Genomic DNA, 24,297 nt, shown 5'->3' on the forward strand with positions numbered 1-24,297 from the left:
AGTAAGAAGTTGCTGCAGCCACGGTCAAAGAGGTGAAAGCTACATTTTTCAAAAGAACTTTTCGGGGTGCCTGGGGTGGCTCAGTCAGTTAAAGCATCAGACTTCAGCTCAGGTCATAATCTTGTGGTTCGTGAGTTCAAGCCCCGCATTGGGTTCTGTGCTGAGAGCTCAGAGCCTGGAGCCTGCTTCACATTCTGGGTCTCCCTTTCTGTCTGCCCCTCCCCTGCTCATGCTCTGTCTCTCTCTCTCAATAATAAATAAATGTTAAAAAAAATATTTTTCTAAATAATAATAATAAAGAACTTTTCTATGGGTTAATTTGCAACCAAATATAAGCATGATGACAATTATTGAGTTGTGCTCAAAAGAACAAGTGTTCTCCTAAAATATTACAACTATATTCAGTGTAAGTATGCAATATTGTATTTAAAGATTCTTTTTTTTAACATAACTTATTGTTAAATCGGTTAACATACAGTGTGTAAAGTGTGCCCTTGGTTTTTGGGGTAGATTCCCATGGTTCGACATTTACATACAACACCCAGTGCTCCTCCCAACAAGTGCCCTCCTCAATGACCATCACCCATTTTCCCATCTCCCCCACCTTAAAGATTCTCTTTTAAGAGGGATTTTCCCAGCATACATTTTTGTTTCTTCTCCCCATTTTAAGATCTAGTAAACTTGGGGCGCCTGGGTGGCTCAGTCAGTTAAGTGTCTGGCTCATGTCATGAGCTCAAGCCCTGTGTCAGGCTCGGTGCTAGGTGTGGAGCCTGCTTAAGATTCTCTTCTTTCCCTCTCCCTTTCCCCCTCCCTGGCTCATGTGCGAGCAGTGTACATGCACCTGCTCTCTCTCAAAAACAAACAAACAAACAACAGATCTAGTAAACTAACCTTTTCATCAAGCATATCAGGGTGCTCTGTCAGCCAGACACAGAGACACTGAAAAGCCGCTACTATCATGGAGTGCAGATCCCGGGAGTGAAGAGGAGCTGGCCGACTACACTGGTACACAATGTAGCTGCACACGGAGCTGATGGCTCGCTTCCGGTCTCCAGAGTCCACCATCACCTTCACCTGAACACAGTCACACGGGGAACACAGTTAGCCAGGAACCACCGTACCAATTTCAAAGTATCTGTGCCGAAGCCCAGCCTTTCTGACGCTGTGATACACCATAGAAAGCCTTATTTTTTAAAATGGTATTAAAAAAAAAATGGTATTTCTACAGAGGAACAGCATATTTCAGATGTATCACATAATATTCTATAAAGAAGGTATTTTTCAAACCCTAAAACAGTATTTCATTTTAGCATATTTCTTCACTGCCTAAAACCTAAACTTCATCATTGCCAGATATCAGAAGGAGAGCTGGCAATGGAACGTGTGCCCATTTCTGAAGCCTCTGAAGCCCCTAACCCAACCCTACAGTGAGGCTCTATGGGCTACGGAGTTCTATGTACCTGCTCAGAGGTACAATTAACATAGAGGATACTACACATATTGAAAGTGAAAAATTTGATAAATTGTGGCCAAAGTATATACCTGTGAACTATCAGCACAATCAAAGTAGTGGACATATCAATCACCCCCCAAAATATCCTCATGCACTTTGCTAATCCTTTCTCCCACTCCTTTATGCCCCTTCCCTAGGTTACTACTGATCTACCTTCTGTCACTACAGGTTAGCCTGCATTTTCTAGAGTTTTATACAAATAAAATCATATAGTATTGTACTCGTTTTTTGAGGGGAGAGGGTCTGGCTTCTTGTACTCAGCATAAATATTTTGAGATTTGTGCACATTTTCCCACGTACTTATTAAAATCTGATGATCCTACAATGGCATAAAATGTCACGCTGAAAATTTAAGGGTATTATATAGCATATACAACAGGCATTCTATTATCATTTGCAAATAAATAGGAAGTACTGAGATGTTTCCTGTAAACTAACAACAAAAATATAATTCACTCTTTGAACTTATTAAAAACAAATAAAGTTCACTTTGTAAAATTTCATTTGAAGGCTCCTTTTTGCACACTCTAGACATAAACTATGTTTGAGTATAACCACCACTGTCAGGAGATACGGGAAAAAGAGCGACGGTCCAAAGCTGTCAGGCTAAAATACGACGACTGTTCCCCTCACCTTTGCCAGGCCAGAGAGGAGCTCTAGAGCTGCCAGTGATATGCTCATGTCTTGCCGCCACTGGGAGTTGAGTCTTTGGGTGACGAGATGAATGCTGCGGATCAGGAGCCCAGCAGCTGAATCTGTATTAAGAGCTAGGATATAACCCCAATGCCACATCCCACAGGGAGGGAAAACAACTAAGCATTAGTAACAAGAAGCACAGCATTCCACCAGGCACAGACCACAGCAGCCACAGTGAGCACAATGGGCACCCGCACAGGGCTACACTCCCCACCCCACCGGCCTGAGCACCAAGCCTGACTCAACAACAGTGCACAAGGCACACACACTGGACCAAAGCAGCTTCTAGTTCCCAGCTCAGCTACTTTTTACACAGACATCCACCGGGATCTGGCAGTTCGATATCATTCTTATAATAATGTAAATCTTAAAATTTCTAAACTCATAAAGAGTTACATTTTCAAAAAAAAAAAAACAACAGTGAAAAGGCTATCATTATTTCCTTGGAATTTTATAGAAAAAAGAATTCACATTTTAGAATCCCCTCAGATGCTAGGAATAAAGCATCTGTTGAAATTATTTTCAGGGTTTAAACTATCAAAAGTCACATGCAATGTCTTTCTAAACACATTTTAACATTTAATTCTCTAAGACCACTTTAGGGCTTCTAAAAAAGAAATTAACCAAGTCACCATGTTTTTTATTTGGCCTCCAGTTCTACTGGGGCGCCTGGGTGGCTCAGTCGGTTAAGCGTCCGACTTCGGCTCAGGTCATGATCTCTCGGTTCTCGAGTTCAAGCCCCACATTGGGCTCCCGGCTGTCAGCACAGAGCCCACTTTGGATCCTCTGTCCCCCTTTCTCTCTGTCCCTCCCCCACTTGTTCTCTCTCATCCTCTCTCAAAATAAATAAATAAAAACTTTTAAAAAATGTAAAGTAATTACTACTTAGCTAATAATAAATTAGGACAAACTAAATTGAATTTTATTATAAAGGAAGCTTTAGGGACATTATACCTGTCGATCCTATCAGAAAGAGGGCAGTGACAACAGAAAAAGGAATGATCATTAAAGAGAGACATTCATGCGACACTAACACAAATCTGGATTTCTTAGTAAAAACTACAACATTACAAGCAGAACTCACTAACACCAGTTCAAAATGCTGAAACAAACAATAATCACTTCCAACATTTATATTAGAACACATACAATAATTCAGAAAATTATTTAGTTTAAAAGTGTTTTAGAAAGCATAAAAAACAAATTTTCACCTATAGTATACTTAAATCCATGAACATAATGAAGATAACAATTTTAAGTAACTTCTTTATAAATGCTGTATTTAAATTTGTTGAATAACCTCACAATGACCTGATATATGTGACATGCTCGAGGATACTTAAAACATGCCTGGACTCCTAAGCTCATGAATTTTCCAGATGATTAAAAAATTAAATTCACATCTAAGGATCTAGATTTCATTCCAGTCAAGTTGGACTGGCACTCACGGATTCAATACAATATGAATAATTATGTATAAAAACACAAAGGCACCCACAAATTCACAGAACCCATAAAGTAACTGCCAAGGGTAAAGATATCATTGAATAGAATGCTCAACTAGCAAATGCTGCCTTACTCTTGCTTAAAATTTGTGTATGAAGAATCTAACCAGTTATAGTAAGATATATAGCTTTTAAACACAAAGACACTCTCCTGTGAGTTCCCATCTAATGTATATTTCATCACTCCCCTTATCACACTGCAATAACTGACGTGCTGGCTGACTCTGTCATTAGAGGCTGAGGGACAGCACATCCTATTTGACTCTGTATTACCAACACTTGGTAGAGAATCCAGAAATGTTTCCCTGACAACCCACTATAATCATTTATAAAATCTAATAAACTACCCAAAATTAGCTATTAGAAGCTATAGAGCTAATTTTAAAAGATTTGCTTTCTTTTAAAAAATCTTTTAGAGGCGCCTGGGTGGCTCAGGCAGTTGAGCATCTGACTCTTGACTTCAGCTCAGGTCATGATCCCAGGGTCATGGGATCAAGCTCCACATCGGGCTCCACACTGAGCATGGAGCCTGCTTAAATTTCTCTCCCTCCCTTGGCCCCTCTACCCTGCTCACACTCTCTCTCTAAAATAAAATAAAAATTAAAAAATAATAAAAATCTCTTAGACTAATAGTCTATTATACTTAAATACCTTAAAAAATCATAACATTAAAATTTTGTTTAAAAAGATTTTGTTTGTCTTACATATCTGGGCATTAAAAGTTATTCAATAAAATTTGGATTTCAAAAAACCAGACATGGCTTACCATAATCCCTTAGGAGGGCCTGAGCAGGTCTTTCACTGTCAGGAGTTGTGGGCTCTGTGCTTCCACCACTTGCTGAACTAATACCACTATTAGTGCGACTATGACTCTTCAGGTGATTTTCTCCACCACCCTAGTCAAATAAAAACGAGTCAAATATCTGAGGTCTACATCCCAAGTTGACAAGTATAAACAGAGGTCAGTCATTAAAAGCCACGTTGATAAAATGGAATGGCTAAGTAGCCGTTTAAGCAGCACAAACTGATACAGATAAAAACTGACAACGGATTAAAACTATCGTGTTTTTGCACAGACACCATCTATTGAAGGGTATGAAAGGTCTGATGATTATGGTTGCCCACTCTGGAGTCTTCTTTGCCGCTGTTTACAAAGGGCCAGCTCAGGACCTTTCCCATCTTCACTAGATTTCACGAGCTAATAACTCTGGGTCCTTAAAGAAACACCCTAGTGCCTCTAAGCAAAACTTCAGAACGCTTTAAGATTTATACAATCTTAAAAAAAACAAAACACAAATAACAGTAACTTTCAAATGTAGTTACATCATAGAACACAAACAATGAAATATTACAGTTAGTACTTCCATATGTACAGGGGCTGACAAAGGTATCTGTTAAAGATTTCTCTCATTTTCCCCCATATAAACAAAATTCATTATATCCAGATCAGTTGATTATTTTAGCTACCTACTGGGATATGAATCTAATTTCCTTAATAATAATTTGATCACCCATCTTACATATACCCATCTCATTCTAGTATACTCTATTAATTTCTCCACTCTCCTGTCTTTACTCCAGGTACGAGGATCACATATCCTGAAGCCAGAAGTAGGGGGGCAGTGGGACACATTTTTAATTTGGAAGCATTGATGCTTTGGGGGACCTTCAAACTTTGGGTGTAAAAGAGCTGATGGGGGCGCCTGGGTGGCTCAGTCGGTTAAGTGTCCATTTGTTGATTTTGGCTCAGGTCACTATCTCACTGTTTTTTAGGCTCACAGCACAAAGCCCATTTGGGATTCTCTCTCTCTCTCTCTCTCTCTCTCTCTCTGCCCCTCCCCCACTCACATGCGCCTGCCCATTCTCTCGCTCTCTCAAAATAAATAAACTTAAAAAAAAAAAAAAGAGCTGATAAGATGGAAAAGAATAAACTCATGCTTGTTTCCAGCCAGCATTAGATCTACTAGGCATAGAAGGAATAATAGAATAGAGGGCTTTTCCTAGATTCTTTAAGCCAGTTCACCAGCACAGCAAAAGAAGTCAAGAGCTTCAAGTAGACACTGTCCAGGAATAAAGACTGTATCTATCTGAAATTTCTCTCATGCAGAATCTCTCAAAGACCTGATTAATGGCTGAGGAAGCACTAAAAGGTAAGAAACCTCGAAATACACATTTTAAAACAGGATCCTTCAGAATCAATGAGCTGAATTTACAAATGCCTTTAAAAATCACAAAGACAGACATTTTGGAATGCAATTTACATAAAATCAGATGTTGATATTCTCCTGACAGATTACACGTGGTATGCTTCTTACCATCTCCATTTGGCAACCAATGGCTTCTAAAAGTGCTGAATCTTGAACAATATTTAACATTGCCCCTGTAACAGCAAAAAAAAAAAAAAAAGTGTGTTTTATTTAAATATATGACAAGAATACTAAAATGGCTGAAATATCTCAATTAACAGCAGAGACAGGAATATGATTTTAGCTGACTATGTAAACATGTCAATTTCAAGGGTAATACAAACTAAGAAAGATATGGAATACTTTAAAATCACATTCTGTTCTTTTAGAAATAAAGTAAAAACAACAAAATAAAAATCACAGCTATATCTTTCTGACCAGACTGCTTTTTAATTTTTTAATTTACATCCAAGCTAATTAGCATATAGTGCAATAATGATTTCAGGAGTAGATTCCAGTGACTCATCCCGTACGTATAACATCCAGTGCTCATTCCAAGTGTCTTCCTCAATGCCCCTTGCCCATTTAGCCACCCCCCCACCCATAACTCCTCTAGCAACCCTCAGTTTGTTTTCTATATTTAAGAGTCTCTCATGTTTTCGTCCCCTCCCTGTTTTTATATTATTTTTGCTTCCCTTCCCCTATGTTCATCTGTTTTGTATCTTAAATTCCACAAATGAGTGAAGTCATATATTTGTCTTTCTCTGACTGGCTAATTTTGCTTCGCATAATACCCTCTAGTTCCCTCCATGTTGTTGCAAATGGCAAGATTTCGTTCTTTTTGATTGCCGAGTAATACTCCATTGTGTGTGTGTGTGTGTGTGTGTGTGTGTGTGTGTGTGTGTGTGCATGTGGGTATATACATACACATACCAGACTGCTTTTTCAGAATGATTAAAGCCACATGGTTCAGGGCTTGACCATGGCTGCACATTCTGAAGGCAAGCTGCATGTATTTACCATCAGGGAACTTACAGCTCTAGAAAAGGCTACGACAGAAACAAGATGGTGAGCCTAACACAATGCTTCTCATCCCAGTGTGGGAGTGCTCTTGTCCACCTGGTTAAAGAGGGGACAGACATAGTTTTCCCAATCTATAGGAAGAGTGACAATTGACTCTTTCTTGAAATATACATAGGGAGCTCTTCAGAACAAGGGTTAAGGCAAAACTAAATATCAACTCTGTAGAAAATTATCTGATTTCAAGTGATATGTTATTTGAATAACCTAAAACCCTACAACTTGGAGGCCCTCTTATAGTGAGATTTAAGCTCTGTTCCTTCAAGTCTTTTCCAAAAGGAAACAATTTATTCTTCCCTATTTATTCCACTTTCTCACTGCAAAACATACTACATTCTGAACACTCACTCCAACTACTACTGCAATCACCAATTCTTTGGTCATGACACTTTCTCTCCTGAAATGAAATCCTAACCTCATTTCTGCCTATTCAAATTCTGCCCTACAAGATCAAATTTAACTCCCACTTCCCCCTCTGAAGTCTTTCTTGCCCTTTTGGTTTCTTCGCTCAACACTGAAGACACTGAACAAGGCAGGCAATCAGCTCTGCCTTGAGGATATCCTAATTTCTGCAATAGGACTTGCTCAAGGATAAAAGCCATGCCATCAGTTCTTTAGTGTTGTCCTCAGAATGCCTCTACTTAGGACCATGCTCTTGGCTTCGATGAAGGACAGAAAGAGACAGCTGTAGTAATCAAGTTGAAAAATAATGAGCGCTTATAATATGTCACTGGCCGTAACGATGAGGGGCCATTTAAAAGAGAATCAGTATGATCAGGGGACCAAAAGAAAACATTCAGGAAAAAGAAGGGAAGCACAGCAACAGCTCCTCCTCAGTTTCCTCCTGGCAGCGTTCTTACATGGCTTCTAGAATTACACCCAACTCAAATTTTTTCCATATGGATGTAATGGGCAGGAGGAAGAGGAAAACACAGATGTAAGAAGGGAGGGAAAGAAAGACAAGAGAGGGCAGGGGAGGAAGTGGGTTAAGGGAGAGAGGAGGAGAGAGGAAAGGCAAGAGGGAAAGAGAAAAATATCACAAATAAAACTAAACAAAAATGATGCACTAAGACAACTGTAATTCTTCCCCCTTCCCTCATCTCCCCCCTTTAAACTTTTTCACATATAAAAGCAAACAATTCTGCCTCTGATTCAGAATAAGTAGAGCTGTATTAGGCTTAGGTTCCCATCACTGACCCCTGCTGTCTCAGCATGCCTGGTGTCAACAGCCTACAGGTTCACTTAAAAAAACTTTTGTGAACACAAACCTAGTATCATTTGAGTGTTGTTGGGGTCCGTCTCCGTTTGCAAGGCACCTATTAGTATATTCACAAGTCTCAACTTCAGGGACAAAAAAGTGATCGGTTTATCATATGAAGAGCTGTCATCATTACTAAACTTTCCTTCCAGGACCACCTATGGAAGAAACAAATAATATTCAACATCGACCGTTGTGGTGCACTATGCCCATGTGGCAACCGCTACAGTGGACAAAGAGGTCGGTCTAACAAGAAAGGCTTTCAATCTAATATTAGCCACTGTGCTGGCTAATGTGGCACTAACTCACACAGCATGTGTTAGTGCCATCTGAAATAGTAGACCAAGGCATGCTGGTTGACTGACAGAAGAAATACCACAACAAATCAACTTTGCCAGTTCAACTGAAATAATCTAAGTTGGTTCTTTTTTTTTTTTTTTTAAAGATTTTATTGATTTATTTATTTTAGGTAATCTCTACATCCAATGTGGGGCTCTAACTCACAACCCCAAGATCAAGAGTTGCATGCTCCACCGACTGAGCTAGCCAGGAGTCCCTGAGAAAAATCTTAAAAAGCTCATGTTCCATTTTTAAAATACAATTTGACTTGAAGAAGCACACAAAACAGAATGCAGAATATAAAAAACTTTAATGAAACATTACCTCAGATTTGACTGTGCCAAAATGATGAGGGAGGGGCAACAAAGAAAGTAGGATATTAATGGAAGATCTTCTCAATTCTGTTGGATTTACATAGCTTTTGAATTTTGAGAGTTCTCTGCCAAAAAAAAAAAAGAAAAAAAAAAGAAAAAAAAAAGCTTTTGGTATTTCCAAACCAAAGTATGTTTTTAGCTATTGCCAAATATACATTATGTCGATTTTTCACAATAGAAGTACTGGGTTTGGTTTCAATAAAGAATGCAGTAACTACTTTCCACTGAGTTTATTTTCTGCAGTGTGTGTGTGTGAATTTCTATGTTAAGGTGTTACAGAATTAAACTAGAATCTGACTGACTGATTTTAAATGTATGACCTACTCTATAAAAGTAGGACCTCTGGGCTGGGGTTGTTCTTAGCCCTCCAGACCAGGCCAAAAAGAATTCAACATGCCCATGGACAAATCAGAACTGATTGAATTCAGGGATGAGGTGGATGGATCTGGATGTTCTATGCCCATGTAATGTGACCTGAGTTCCTCTGGGCTATGAAGACAATAGCACAGGATAAATTAGGCAACTGGGGAGGAAGCACCAAAACAGACGAGGCCAAACCCAACAAGTGACATACTAGTGCAGAATGATAGCTTACCTGTCAGGCAAAATGGTTTCAAGAGCTGAAATAAAGTAAGGAACCACAACATCAATCCCTTTCAAGTCACAGCAGAACAAAGGAGGGGAGTTTAGAATAACGCTGGCCAAGACAGGATGGCACACATAATCATTTATCTGCAAACCTTGAATTAAAAGCATGTAAAATCTAGGAAAGCAAGAAAAAAATTTTAAACAAACTGCCGATCAATTATTTTCATAATCATTAATATTTTCTACATAGTCATCTGAAAGTCTATTTCCACTCTTTATTACTTCTATCCTTAAAAGGTATTACTGGAGTTAGAACAACTCAAAAGCAAATATACTAAGAACCAAAATATCTTTCCTAATGAAAAGAAAAAAAAGATTCATGTCTCTTACACCTTCTTGAAGTTTTAAGCCTTGCAACTCAAAGTTATAGGTGCCTGCAAATGAAGCAACCAAAACAAAACAAATGGCTACAGCAATTATTAATAAACCAGAGGAATTAGTGAGCTGAATTCCATGCCAGTAAAGTTTTGCAACGTCTTCCAATTCCTAAAGAAAAAAAAAAGGTGCATTGTGTCTTTTTTCCCTTCCCCCTCTTTTCCAGGGGGACAATAAAAGAAAGAAACCTCATGCAGCCCTGCATTCACCGTGACATGGAGGGGAGTCTGAAACACAACTCCTTTTAGGAATATACCTGCATCTACCTTCGTTTAGTCCCCTCCCCTAACCCCCAGTCAACTAGGTATTCAATCTTCTATAATTCAGAGCGACTATACTGGTAAACTCTTCTACTACCATGAGGTACTTCTTTTCTCTGCAAAACTCTTTGGAAACAGCTTCCTCACCTCCTGGTCACTACTCAACACATTTCAGTCTAGCTTCTCTTCCTAGAATTCAGTTAAAACCATATTCGCAAAAAACCAACAGTGTCCCAAGTGCTAAATCCAAAAGACATGTCCAAGTCTCAACTTACTCTGCCTTTTTAAAGTATTCATTCACCACTTTAATATACTCCCTTCTTCTTTTCCCTCTCTGACTGCTGTAGCTGTTTCCTCTAACAGACCTTTTACTCCGCTTGCCTCCTATACTGGTGTCCATCAGGCTGCTAAGCTCCATCCATTCTCTTAAGCTCTCTCTCGTACTAGCCTGGATTTAAGCCACAGAATATAATCAAGTCAGTCTTTAGTCCATGCCTCTCAACTGAGCCCAGATCTGTCAGCCAAAAGTGTGTGGATACCTAAAGGCAGGTCATGTCCAATTATCGATTACTGACAACATGTACTGATTACTCCAGTATTTGCAGAGCATCTGGCACATAGTAGGAACTTAATTATTTGTTAATATCCCACAGGCATCTCACACTCAACAGGTTCATAACTAAATTCATCATCTGCCCTCTCACAAATCTGCCCTTTTGGTTGGTCATACTACCATCCATCCAGTCTTATGGGCCAGACAGAAAGCTCATGATAACAACCTTCCACCTTATCACTATTGGTACTGTTCAGGGTATCTCCCCAACCCATAGTCTCCCTCCTGAGACTATGCCCCCACCACAAAGGATGAGCTCCAGCACTCCATGTGACCCACCCTCACAGCCATAGCTGACTAGGCCAGAGGTAGACGCCCGATCAATCAGATCTTTTTTCCCAGGAATCTGAAATTAGGCTTCAGAGATGCTAACTGGCCCTCCTGATCACCTAGACCAAAGCAATGGAATTTGGGAACTCAGAAGCACATTGAAACGTAAGAAAATAATCTGCAGAGAAGAGAAGAATGAAGAAGTTCTGGGAGACCAAGAAGACAGAGAAACAGGAAGAAAGTTGTTTTGTTCCTTGAACACTTTCTAGTTGCTGGTCCCTGCCCTTTGTGCGGCCCTGCTGCATGTCCTGACCTCAGAATGTATTAAATGGCACAATTTCTCATACCATGTTTCTATTTTGCTTAAATCACACTTTTGATCAGCAGAGGAGTTTCCTGTTACTTAAAGCCAAAGCCTGGTGGCTCTGTCGGTTAAGCGTCCGCCTTCAGCTCAGGTTATGATCTCACGGTTCATGAGTTCGAGCCCCGCATCAGGCTCTGCACTGACAGCTCAGAGCCTGGAGCTTACTTTGGATTCTGTGTCTTCCTCTCTTTGTCTCTCCCCCACTCCTGCTGTGTCTCTCTCCCTCTCAAAAATAAACAAACATTTTAAAAAATTAAAACGAAAACAAAAGCCAAGAGCCTATTATTAAGATTTCCCTGATTAGTTCCCTGTTTCAGGCCTATATGATTCTGCACTTGGTTCCCTCTGATTCAGTGTAATCCTCTCTCCCGAGAACCTATAGCAGGTACAAAGCCACCTAAACGGTATCGTTGATCACTTTAGCAGCTAGGCTAAAGGTCAGTGGAGGAAAGCAAAATGTAGTCAAGAAAAATAGGAGGCCACTACAAGTTAATTTAGGAAAAAGGTGGCAAGGTCTGAAGCGTCATGGTTAGGACAGAGTAGAGAGATTCCAAAGAGGGTTAAGTAGCAGAAAGGCAGGAGTTGGTTCACCATCTAAAGACACAGTGGAAGAAGAGTCTAAAAGGACTCTTAGTTTCTGCCCTGAGCAGCTAAATGGCTGGCAGGGCCATTCACACAGATGGCTGAAGTCACAGATTTGAGTGAGAGGACCCTACCCAACCTGCTAACATCCTCTAAATACTACCCATCCTTTTTAAGTCCAGCACAATCATCCCATCCTCTAGAACTCTTTCCTGAATCCCTGGGTAAGTACATACTGCTTCTTCTTCTGAATGCCCACAGCACTTTACCTCTGCCTCTCTCCTACCAACTTCTATTACTAATGGATCACTGTCACTTGTGTCCATGGCTTTCTTTGCTCACTTGAGAAAATAAGCTCCTCAGAGGCCAGATTCACAGCTAACATTTCTGGACTGTGTATATGGCTAATACTGTGCTGAAAGTTTATTCAACTAGCGTGATCCTTCCAAATCTCTCCATAATTAATAAAAGTCAAATATATTGAAATAAATAATAATTGTAAAATAAAAAGCATCTTAAGGATATTTACCAAATTTGATGAGGCAGGCAAAATGGAAGAACTTCAAGCAAAAGTTTCAATTACTTACAGACATTTGCAAGTTTTTCAGACCAATGTTTACTCATCAATTCAGCCTACCAAGCCATGCTACAATAGTTTCACTATCAAAACAATATAAATGGAAAAAGAAACAAAAAGAAAATTCTAAGACCTGGATAAATAAGCTGGCAGAATCTCTTCTCCAGTCTTCTTGCTACAAAAAATCCTACACAGTGTCCCACAAGCCTCAGCTCTTCCTGCTTCATAGTTATCAGGAAATTCACTTGCATCAAACATAGGATTGGAAACCATGGTGTCTGTGGACATTTGTGACCCTTTCCGTCGAAACTCCATGCTAGCTTGTGTTGTAATGGCTGAGGAGAGAAAAGGAGGGTGTTATTACATTTGTCAATACGCAAATAGGCTCATGGGACCCTGGACACAAAGATCAAGTGTTGGTGTCATTAAATAGTTATTGAAATAGAATTCAATAATGCTTGTTTGGCAACTATGTCTTAATTTTTTTTTTAAGGGGCTCCGGGAAATCTTCTTTGAAAATAGTAACAATTTACAGTGATATTAACAGTTTCACAGATTCTACTAGAAGCATTTTTCAACTGAACTTTTGATCAGCAGAGTACATTTGTATATATCTGTACTCAGAGTCTCAGGTATATAATAAAGAATTTGGCTTTTCTATTATTAATTCTTTTTCCTCTCCCTGTAGAATGATGCTTAAACATTAAGAAAAACAGCTACTGCAATTTACATATTACCCCAGACAGACATTATAATTAAATGGGCAAGCCCATGCCAGTTCGTATATTTTAGGGAGAGGGTAAAGTAAGGATGAGAAATGGGTAGGGAGGAAGAGAGAGCATTCCCACCACCCACCCAACTCCAAAACACACACCAAAGAATCGCCCAACCAAGCAAAATGAGAATGAATTTTAACAACCACAGACAGCAGCTAACTTGAGGTTGATAAATCAGAAAATTGGATTGGCAAGAAAGATTATCATGGTCATTCGTTGTCACTGAAACAGAAGCCCTTTGAAAGTTGCTTTTATTTTTAACAAAAGATTTCATAGTGTATTGAAAATCACTCTGAAATCTTTTATCACTCTACGTGAAATGTTTAAATTATTTTGTAATAATAGTTTTAATAGAGTGCAGAGTCAAGCATAAATCTTTATGCAACTTCCCATGAGCCATTTTTAGTCCTGAATAAGCTATCCAGCAATAATACAATTGAAAAACACTACATGCAGAATGCATACAAATCAAACACTAAATCTGTATAAAAATAAGCTTAAAGCTTTAAAAAAAAAAAAAAAAAAAAGCCAAAACACAGTTAGTGCAAAGTCCTGGAATTCATGACATGACCAGACTAGTGTACAGAAATAATGGGACTGATTCAGGCAGATTAATTTGCTTTTGCCAACAATCTTCCCCATTCAAAACACAGAAAAGTATTTTTCTTCCCAAGTGCAAAAACTACAAGAGACAATGACAATCAAATTTTTTAATGGAATTATGAAAAAAATAAAAACATGACTGCAATTAAGGAGAAGCTTCTGGTTCCTACTTACAAGATTTATAAGAAAGAAGAATTTGGATAAAAGATGCTGCAAGATAATAGAAATAAATGGAAACAAATCAAAGGACAGCAGTAATTATAAAATACTTTAAAGATGGTGAAATTTTACAATAAGTTAAGAAGCTTTTTAGCTTTTTAAAAGTTAGATTAAAAGCTTTATGATACCACAAGCTAGTTCAAAAACAGGAAATTGTGCATTCAGATCCAAAATTATGAGTTTTGTATCATGCAAAACAATGAACGAAGAAAATTACACAACTACAAAGAATTGAGGTTTTGAACTGCCAATAACGTGCATTAAAATTTTAGTTCATTAACCCTTCCCAGCTCAATGTTACTTTTACAAACTACAGTGTAATGTCACATCAATCTAAAGCTAACCAGTTCATAGAAGCAAACACTTTAAGTTAGAGGTGAACTGCATGGCAGAATTCCTTGATGGCAGCCAGTACTTAGAAACAGACTAACAGTGTTTGTATTCCCAAACCCTCCATCCCCACAACTTCAAGAGCAGCACCCATTAGCACTCCAATCCAGGGAAATACCCGGACACCTCCTATCTCCTGGGTAATGTAACAGCCTTTCTCATCTCTGAACACAACAGGGGAAAGAGGAGCTTCTATCTTTTCCACACCAAGGAAAATGTTATGAGTTCAAAGTAAGAATTTGTTGCCCACATATGATCTGAATTCTGGTTTCTATCTTTTGGCACAAGAGGGTGAGCAAAGCTGTTACAAACTCCCTAGAGAGTGAGAAGATTTGCATATTCCCTTTAAGCAAGCCCACCAAGGAGGCAGGAGGTGGAGCCATTCTGGATTCAGGGACTTTAGAGTCAACAGCTTGATACCCAAAAGTTACAGCATAAGAATTGCACCTTAATAAAAATAAAAATTAAAAATATGACTGATTCGTTCTAGCAAATACAATACAAATTAATAAACATGATTCAGAAAACTCAAAATATATGGCACATGAACATAAGAAAATATAAGCCAAAAATGGTGTTCTAAGTTTTCACTGAGTCATTAGTAAGTACATTTACTTATCCACAAGTAAGCATTACTTTCAAGCTTGTAAACAAAATATGGAAATGGCAGAATATAAAGGGTTTGAATTCGAAGAAAATGAACAAGGGAATCTGTAAACTCAAACATGCAATCTCAAATCATATTCCTGAAAATATCTTCATATTCACTTTTTAAATCATTTAAAAAAATTGTAAGAACATCTAAAATAATTATACGTGTATAATGCTCACTTAGACCTTCGTTCTGAGATGATTCATAACAGCTAAGAATGCATTTCTGAGAGAAAGCAGAGACCTTTATGATCAGTATATTAGTTTTAATCCTTGGAACCAACATTCTCCCTAGACATGCATAAATTAGGCATCCTTTTCTCTCAAGCTACTTCCAACCCCAGTCAGAAAAGTGCTTTCTTACCAAACAACCAATACACTCATTAATGCATATAACACGGTGCCTGGGCACATAGTAACTGTAACAGCTCAGTAAACGCTAGCCACTATTATCGTTCTCTGTAAGACCTATCAGAAATATCCAGCACATTCTGCACTTCCCTACGCTCCCATCCTGCACACTATGCCACGACTTCCAAGTACAATGGTAGGATGACAAAAATAAATCAGATTTTATCTAAATAGTTTAATTTGTCATAAAATCTAAATGAAGATATCAGGGTTGAGTTATTAATTCTCCACCAGTCTTATTTAGTTCCAGAGCAAATGGTATTTTTGAAAGTAGGCCCTGAAATAAAGTTCTCTCAACTAAAACCTGAGAAGTAAGAGTCTTTCATGAAGCAGAAATTTTCTGATACTGATATGTACTAATAAGTGAATGGCTGTCAGAATCTAAGAAAACACTTCTTGTGAATAAATTTCTGGTCAAAATCTTCAATTCTTTCTCTCAATATTATTACCCTGGCTGACATGAAGGGAACTTCCAGGCCACCTACTGAAAGGAATTTGATTCAACAAAAAGTGGCTAACCTGAAGTGTGTCTAATAAAACCAGACAAATGCCAAACCTCATAGAACATACATAAAAAGGACAGGTAGGAAAACTTCCTAAATTCTGTTACTGCAGCTGGAAGGGGTTAAACACAAAGACACTGCTTGGTCAGAGACAGAAAGCTTTTTAAGATACATATTAATCTTGCAGGTAGGAAAGATTAAAAAGAAAAAAAAAGAAAAGAAAAAAGTGATAACATATTTCTTGAGCAATATTTACCAGTCATGCTGCTGTCTCTGTTTATCCCATTATGAAGTTTACAGTGAACAAACGCTGCATCAAATAACCATGATCCAAAGAGATTCAAGATGCTGTTAACCTTTGGTCTCCGAGGGGCAGGCAGTGGCCGGGGTTCAGAACTTGTCTGATTGGGACTTGACAGAGGAGAAGTGGAGGATGTCTGGTGCTGAACTTTCGAGGCATGAGCAGTACTAACCTGTTACAGGAGTGTAAGAATATATCCACACTCAAGAAAAATGTGAGAAAACACCAGGACTTTTTTAAACGGATAGCAGCTTAACAAGTCAACTTTACACAGCATAGTAACAGAGATGAAAACTCTTACTGTGCTTGTCTTCATGGTGGCCTTATTCACAGTAACAGCCCGGTGCCTCCGGTTATGTGGTGGGGTGGTATTGACAGCAGTGCTTTGAGGCATACTTAATCTATTCACGGGTGTTGGAGGAGCACTGTCCGATCGGGGTCTAGAAATGCCTTTTAAACAAAGACCAACGGAGTTATTTTTCACAGTTCCAAACACGTGGTCAGAAAAATCTTCCTCAAGCAACACCAGCGAAGGCTCAGGACAAGACTACAGCAGACACCATTAGTTGCCTCCCAATATCCATTCACTCTTTCTTCCTGATTACAGAATACAAGTTTCAGCTGGACACGGCTACCCAAAATACACGACAACATTTTCAAGCCTCCCTTAGAATAAGATGTGGCTATGTTCTGACCACAGAGAAGTGGGTGATTGTTGGGTGCGTCTTCCAAGAAATCTCCTTAAAAGGACTAATCAAATGTAGACTCTCCTCCCTTCCTAATTCCTGAACAGGATGGTTGGAACTCATTCAACCATCATGGACCACGAGAGAGTACACAAAGAATGGGGAGCCAAAAGACCAAAGCCTTGGGTCCTTGGTAACGATGGAACAGCTACAGTGGCCCTATACTACCTAGCCCTGGCCTTAACATATGCGAAAATAAACTATCTTGTTTAAATCACTGGTATTTTGGGTTGCTATGTGGCAGACAAACTTAATTTGAACTATTACGTATGAAACATATTAACAAATGCACATAACAGATGTTTTAGAAAATAATAGATATTAAATATTACTGCCTTTCGATAGGTTAAAAAAATTGAGTTTTCATACTCTTAAAATGTGAAACAGTTTAAAATAATGGCTCACAAAAGGCATAACTTGCTTACGACACACAGAAGAATGATACCTAATGAATTTTAATCTGCATTTTCTTAGATTACCAGTGAGAATGAACTTTTCTGCAAATCATTTATTCATATTCTTTGTCCATTTATCTACTAAGTCTTATTCTTTTTCTTAGCATTGTCTGATCTGTTTATATAAAGATAACAAAAGCTTTCTAGCTATTACATTTATTGCAAATAATTTTTCCTACTTTGTTATTTGTCATCAAATCTGGTGTGTTGTTTTTTTCCTTTTTGGCTTTCCATAGTAGTTTCTAAATCTAGACTCTAAAGTTATCTACATGTAGCTCTCCAAACATTTAGCAACATACACAAAATTCACCTAAGAATGCATCCACCAGACAGCTGATTCCACGCATGGCACGAAAAAATATTTGAGGCAGATGTTTAAGGCAGGGATACTGATTCAATTCTTGTGGCATTCCGCTCACATTTAAGAACTGTTCCTGAAATTTGGGAGTAGAGCTTATAATGGCCGGGTTACTCAAATCCACGGGATTACTATCAAAAAAGAGAAAAGGAATTAATTACACAGAAAAACTTTCCAATTTTAAAGGAAATAGAAAATGATCCCAGAAAAAGACATTTTTAAGAAAATTGAAAGACGAAAAATGCAAACTAAGAACTGGGAAAAAAGAGAATGGTTCACAACCCTAATTTATAAAAAGGTCACATAGAGTAATTTAGAATCACCAATACACAAACAGAAAAATGAGGCCAGTCGAACCAGAATGAGAGGAAATGAGAATTAAGGCAGTATGCAACAGAACAGAAGTTACACACAACACAAGGATGTGGCCAGTAGAGAAAAAAACAGGAAGCAATGAAACTGAACCAAACAGAATTATCAGAAAGAAGGAGAGAGCAGGAAGCAGCAATTTATCCTTCTGTGTAGTTTTAGTGTATGCCTCAGTGACATTTCAAACAAGGACACTAGAGAGGCCCTCCTAGCCAAGCTGACCAGACACAGCACTGGTCACACACAGAAGCAAGGCAGTCTCCAGTCCCCACAGAATGCAACAAAGTCCTGGGAGAGCTATGATCTAGGCTGCAGCAGTAGGCAAGAGAACAAATGTCATAGGTACCACAGGGGACAAGCTTCCGGAGAGTGCAGACCGAGCACGGCCGAGGGCAGCCTGCCTCTGCTGAGACAGGGACAGCAGGAGCCACATGATGCAGATACGCCTGCTGTCCCATGTGGCTCCACCTGAGGCCTGTACTTAGGAGCCACACGCTGAGCGCCAACATGAGAGCTACAGCACGGCTTCTGCCCTGAGACACTGGATGAAGAGCAAACGCGAGACTAAATAACAGTACCTTAACATATGTAAGAAGCGAAACCACGTCTGTGCTACACACTCGTTATCCATTTCAGGAGGGATCAGACTGGCATCTTCATCAGGAACTTTAAATGGAGGAAATGAAGGACCATACGTAAAGCGTAGCAATCTAGAATAGAAAAAAATTGCACACCACCAAGTTCGTTTCTTAACAGAGTGAAAAACATATTCAAGAATTAAAATATGATAAAAGAGGGGCGCCTGGGTGGCTCTGTTGATTAAGAGTCCGACATACGCTCAGGTCATGATCTCACAAGTGTGTGAATTTGATCCCTGCATCGGGCTCTGTGCTGACAGCTCAGAGACTGGAGGCTGCTTTGGATTCTGTGTTTCCCTCTCTCTCTCTGCCCCTCCCTGACTCACGTTCTGTTTCCCTCTCTCTCAAAAATAAACAAACATTAAAAAAAAGAGGTAAGAGAAATACAAGAGAAAACAGATGAAATGTGCATCATACGTAACAAAAGTAAGATCGATGAAAACCCTTACTGACAAGAGAGAAATTAAAAGGGGATTTCCAATTTTGTAAAAGATTAAAAACTTTTTCAAATATTTGAATAATTTGTTTTTAAAATTATTACTTATAATTTATATATTTAATTTATAGTTTAGGTTATGTACCTATAATTTATAAAACCACATATACATGTTACACATTAACATTGTGTATCATTAAAATCTAATTTTATATATGTAGCTTTATAATATATAGTATGCAATACATAAAATTGTACAATAATAGCCAACTTATGGAAAGAGCATAAATGTCCATCAACTGATGAATGGATACAGAAGTTGTGGTTTATATATACAATGGAATACTACTTGGCAATGAGAAAGAATGAAATATGGCCTTTTGTAACAACGCGGATGGAATTGGAGAGTGTTATGCTAAATGAAATAAGTCGTACAGAGAAAGACAGATACCATATGTTTTCACTCTTATGTGGATCCTGAGAAACTTAACAGAAACCCATGGGGGAGGGGAAGGAAAAAAAAAGAAAAAAAGGTTAGAGTGGAAGAGAGCCAAAGCATAAGAGACTCTTAAAAACTGAGAACAAACTGAGGGTTGATGGGGGGTGGGAGGGAGGGGAAAGTGGGTGATGGGCATTGAGGAGGGCACCTGTTGGGATGAGCACCGGGTGTTGTAAGGAAACCAATTTGACAATAAATTTCATATTAAAAAAAAATCTAATTTTATATATGTAGCTTTATAACATACAGTATGCAATATATAAAATTGTATATGAGGGGCGCCTGGGTGGCTCAGTTGGTTAAGCGTCCAACTTCGGCTCAGGTCATGATCTCACAGTCTGTGAGTTCGAGCCCCGTGTCGGGCTCTGTGCTGACAGCTTAGAGCCTGGAGCCCATTTCAGATTCTGTGTCTCCCTCTTTCTCTGCCCCTCCCCTGTTCATACTCTGTCTCTCTCTGTCTCAAAAATAAATAAACGGTAAAAAAAAAAAAAAAATTAAAAAAAAATTGTATATGATACGCTAATTTTATGTTAATTTTATAATACATAAAATTACAAATCATATATTATCAATTTATAAAATCATGAATTATTTTTAAATGTTTATTTATAACTAATTGCAAATAATTATATAGTCATATAATATTCAACTTATGTTATATAATTTGTTACAGAATTATAAGATAAATTGTTATTTAAATTATTTTTAAAAGGTTCATCCCACTGCAAACTCCTTCAACACAACTAAGCTATAATTTTTTTAATCTTTATTCATTTTTGAGAGAGAGCAAGTGCACAGACATGCGCAAGAGTGTGAGAGCAGGGGAGGGGCGGGGGGGGGTGGGACAGAGGATGTGAAGTGGGCTCTGCAATGACAGCAGAGAGCCTAATGTGGGGCTCAAACTCAACAACTCTGAGATCATGACCAGAGCTGAAGTCAGACGCTAACCAACTGAGCCACCCAGGCGCCCCACAACTAAGCTGTAATTTATCCATAATAACAACTGCTATATAACTTACATGAAGTTCAGAATTTATAGTGTACCTTAAAAGTAATTCAACAATTCAGTTACTTAATTTATTAGTACTATTCCAAATGTATTTAAACGGTTCAAAGCCCTTTGACTCAATTGTCTTCTATCTAGAAATTATACCTTATATCTAGAAGTTATGTCTAGAAATAACCAGAATACACACACACAATGTATATTCACATCAACAATATTTTTCATGTTTTTTATTTTTATTTTTGAGACAGAGAGAGAGAGAGAGAGAGAGCAAGCACACACAAGCGGGGGAGGAGGAGAGAGAGAGGGAGACACAAAATCCGAAGCAGGCTCCAGGCTCTGAGCTGTCAGCACAGAGCCCGATGCCGGGCTCAAACTCATGACTACGAGATCATGACCTGAGGTGAAGTCAGACATTTAACCCACTGAGCCACCCAGGCACCCCAACAATATGTTTAAAGTAAAATACTGGGAACAACATAAATATCTAAACAACAATGAAATGGTTAAATAAATTATAATTCCATTTACATAATGAAAAACTACAAAGCCATTAAAAATATGACCTTGAATATACTTAAGTGAAATAAGTCAGTCAGAGAAAGACAGATACCATATGTTTTCATTCATATGTGGATCTTGAGAATATTAACAGAAGACCATGGGGGAAGGGAATGGGGAAAAAAAAGTTACAAAGAGGAAGGGAGGCAAACCATAAGAGACTCTTAAATACAGAGAATAAACTGAGGGTTGAACGGGGGTGGGGAGGGAAAGTGGGTGATGGGCCTTAAAGAGGGCACTTACTGGGATGAGCACTGGGTGTTGTATGAAAACCAATTTGACAATAAATTATATTAAGAAAAAAACCAATGAAAACAGTAACAAAATACAAAGATAATATAAATTTTTTCTACTATTGCAAAAGTAAAATATCTTGAGATTAAAGAATGAAAAAGGCACATGTAATTAATGTGGTTAAGAATCACATTAAAAAAAAAAGCAAATAATGGGGCACCTGGGTGGCTCAGTCGGTTAAGCATCCAACTCTTAATTTCAGCTCAGGTCATGATCTCACACTGGAGACCAAGCCCCACATCAGGCTCTGTGCTAATGAAGCTTGCTTAAGATTCTCGTCTCCCACTCTCTCTCTCTCTCTCCTGCTTGCTTGTGTGTGCATACCCATTCTCTCTCTCAAAAAAAAAAAAAAAAAAAAACATTTAAAAAAAGCAGGTAACAATACTACATAGAATAATCTTTTTTTTATAAAGAGAAATGGAAAAAATACATTAAAATGTTAACATTGGTTGCCTGTAAGTGATGGGTACTTTTCTCTGTCTTCCAAGTTTTCTATTTTGAGAATGTATTGCTTTTAGTGTTTTTATGTTTGTTTGTTTATTTTGAGAGGGAGAGAAAGAACACAAGCAGAAGAGAGGCAGAGAGAGGGGGGAGGGAGAGAGAATACCAAGCAGGCCCTGTGTTATCAGCGAGGAGCCTGACGCAGGGCTCAATCCCACGAACTGTGACATCATGACCTGAACCGAAATCAAGAGTCCAGTGTTTAACGGACTGAGCCACCCAGGTGCCCCCCCCAAAATATTACTTTTATAATCAAGATAAGAAGTATTATTTAAAAATAGATTTATAATTTTGACATTCACTAGGCTATACCAGAATCAAAAGAATATTCCAAAACCTCCATCTTTTAATTTAAATAATGATAAATGTATAAACACTTTATTAACTCAGAAAAAGACCAATCTACCTTCTGATACATAATGCTACCTATAAATTATTTGTTTCTGGGGCAACTGGGTGGCTCGGTCAGTTAAGCATCTGACTTCAGCTCAAATCATGATCTCACAGTTCTTGAGTTTGAGCCCCACATCAGGCTCTGTGCTGACTGTTCAGAGCCTGGAGCCTGCTTTGGATTCTGTGTCTCCCTCTTTCTCTGCTCCTCGCCCACTCACACCCTGTCTGTCTCTTTCTCTTTCTCTCTCTCTCTCTCTCTCTCAAGAATAAACATTTTAAAAAATTAAAAATAAATAAATAAATAAATAATTAAATTTGTTCCTGCCTCCACACTGCCTCCCCCGACACCAAACCTAAATCAAATCAAGTCTCTAGATCTAACTACCAGTTGACAGGAAATACAGAGGACAGAGGAACATATTAACACAACTAAGACATAATCAAAAAAATTCAGAATGTGAAACATTCTAAAAACCCAAGGTTTTCAATAACAAAAACTGCAAAGAAATAAAAATGAGAGAGTAGGAACCTACAGTTTAAGATAGGCTTAAGAAACATGTCAACTAAATGTAATAAGTGAGCTCTTAGTTGGGATTCAACAGAATCAACCACAGAAAGAAAAAAATTAAGGCATTCAAGGGAAATTTAAACATCGAATGGCTAACTGATATTAAACAACTGTTAACGTTTTTTTAGGGGTGATAATAGTACTGTGATTGTGTTTAAAAAAGAATCCTCATCTTTTAGAGTTACATATTAAAATATGCAGAGTTGAATTGAAAAATCAAGCCTGAAAAAAAATAAAGCCTTATTACTCACAGAACAGTGATAATATTGTATATAAATGGTAAGAAAAGTAAAATTATTATAACAAACTACTTTGGTTATAGTACAGCACATTATAGTATGGTCTCATTTCTGTAAAACTATGTATAAACATATATAATAGGATTTCTAGTCAACTTAAAACTTTTATACCTTTCCATAGTTTGGTTTAAGTAATAATCATGAATATTTTAGTAGTAAGATTAAGAGTGGGAGTTTGGCAAGGGAGGTAAGGTGCAGAATTTATCTGCTTCTCTATATTTGCTTAATCTGAAAGGTTGTAATTTAATAGGCACTAGTCAAAGTGCTATATCTATTTTTATTTTCTTTTTTTTTTTATTTTATTTTATTTTTTTTTTTTTTATTAAAAAAAATTTTTTTTTTTTTTATTTATTTTTGGGACAGAGAGAGACAGAGCATGAACGGGGGAGGTGCAGAGAGAGAGGGAGACACAGAATCAGAAACAGGCTCCAGGCTCCGAGCCATCAGCCCAGAGCCTGACGCGGGGCTCGAACTCACGGACCGCGAGATCGTGACCTGGCTGAAGTCGGACGCTTAACCGACTGCGCCACCCAGGCGCCCCTCTATTTTTATTTTCTTTTTTAAAAAAAAATTTTTTTTTAACATTTATTTTTGAGACAGAGAGAGACAGAACATGAACGGGGGAGGATCAGAGAGAGGGAGACACAGAATCCGAAACAGGCTCCAGGCTCTGAGCTGTC

The 24,297-nt window shown here is 38.2% G+C and overlaps 1 protein-coding gene across 2 annotated transcripts in view; it reads right to left on the reverse strand.

Moving 5' to 3' along the window:
- RALGAPB (Ral GTPase activating protein non-catalytic subunit beta) overlaps positions 1–24,297 on the reverse strand; it is a 90,167-nt gene that overhangs the window by 39,477 nt on the left and 26,393 nt on the right. Inside the window, exons 6-17 of one of the 2 annotated variants that reach the window (XM_047069482.1) lie at positions 19,001–19,132; positions 18,006–18,184; positions 16,796–16,944; positions 16,450–16,666; positions 12,774–12,975; positions 9,547–9,714; positions 8,902–9,016; positions 8,249–8,396; positions 6,030–6,094; positions 4,481–4,610; positions 2,147–2,268; positions 892–1,074 (exon numbers count right to left, since the gene is read on the reverse strand). In XM_047069482.1, coding sequence (XP_046925438.1) covers positions 892–1,074; positions 2,147–2,268; positions 4,481–4,610; positions 6,030–6,094; positions 8,249–8,396; positions 8,902–9,016; positions 9,547–9,714; positions 12,774–12,975; positions 16,450–16,666; positions 16,796–16,944; positions 18,006–18,184; positions 19,001–19,132 — 1,810 coding nt within the window. Of the gene's footprint in view, positions 1–891; positions 1,075–2,146; positions 2,281–4,480; positions 4,611–6,029; positions 6,095–8,248; positions 8,397–8,901; positions 9,017–9,546; positions 9,715–12,773; positions 12,976–16,449; positions 16,667–16,795; positions 16,945–18,005; positions 18,185–19,000; positions 19,133–24,297 lie in introns of both variants that reach the window. The other variant, XM_047069481.1, reaches the window with a different exon arrangement.

The sequence above is a fragment of the Lynx rufus genome, unplaced genomic scaffold (assembly GCF_022079265.1).
Source record: "Lynx rufus isolate CCGP_SWC_20201006 ecotype Redwood Valley unplaced genomic scaffold, mLynRuf1.p SCAF_8, whole genome shotgun sequence".
NCBI classification, from domain to species: domain Eukaryota; kingdom Metazoa; phylum Chordata; class Mammalia; order Carnivora; family Felidae; genus Lynx; species Lynx rufus.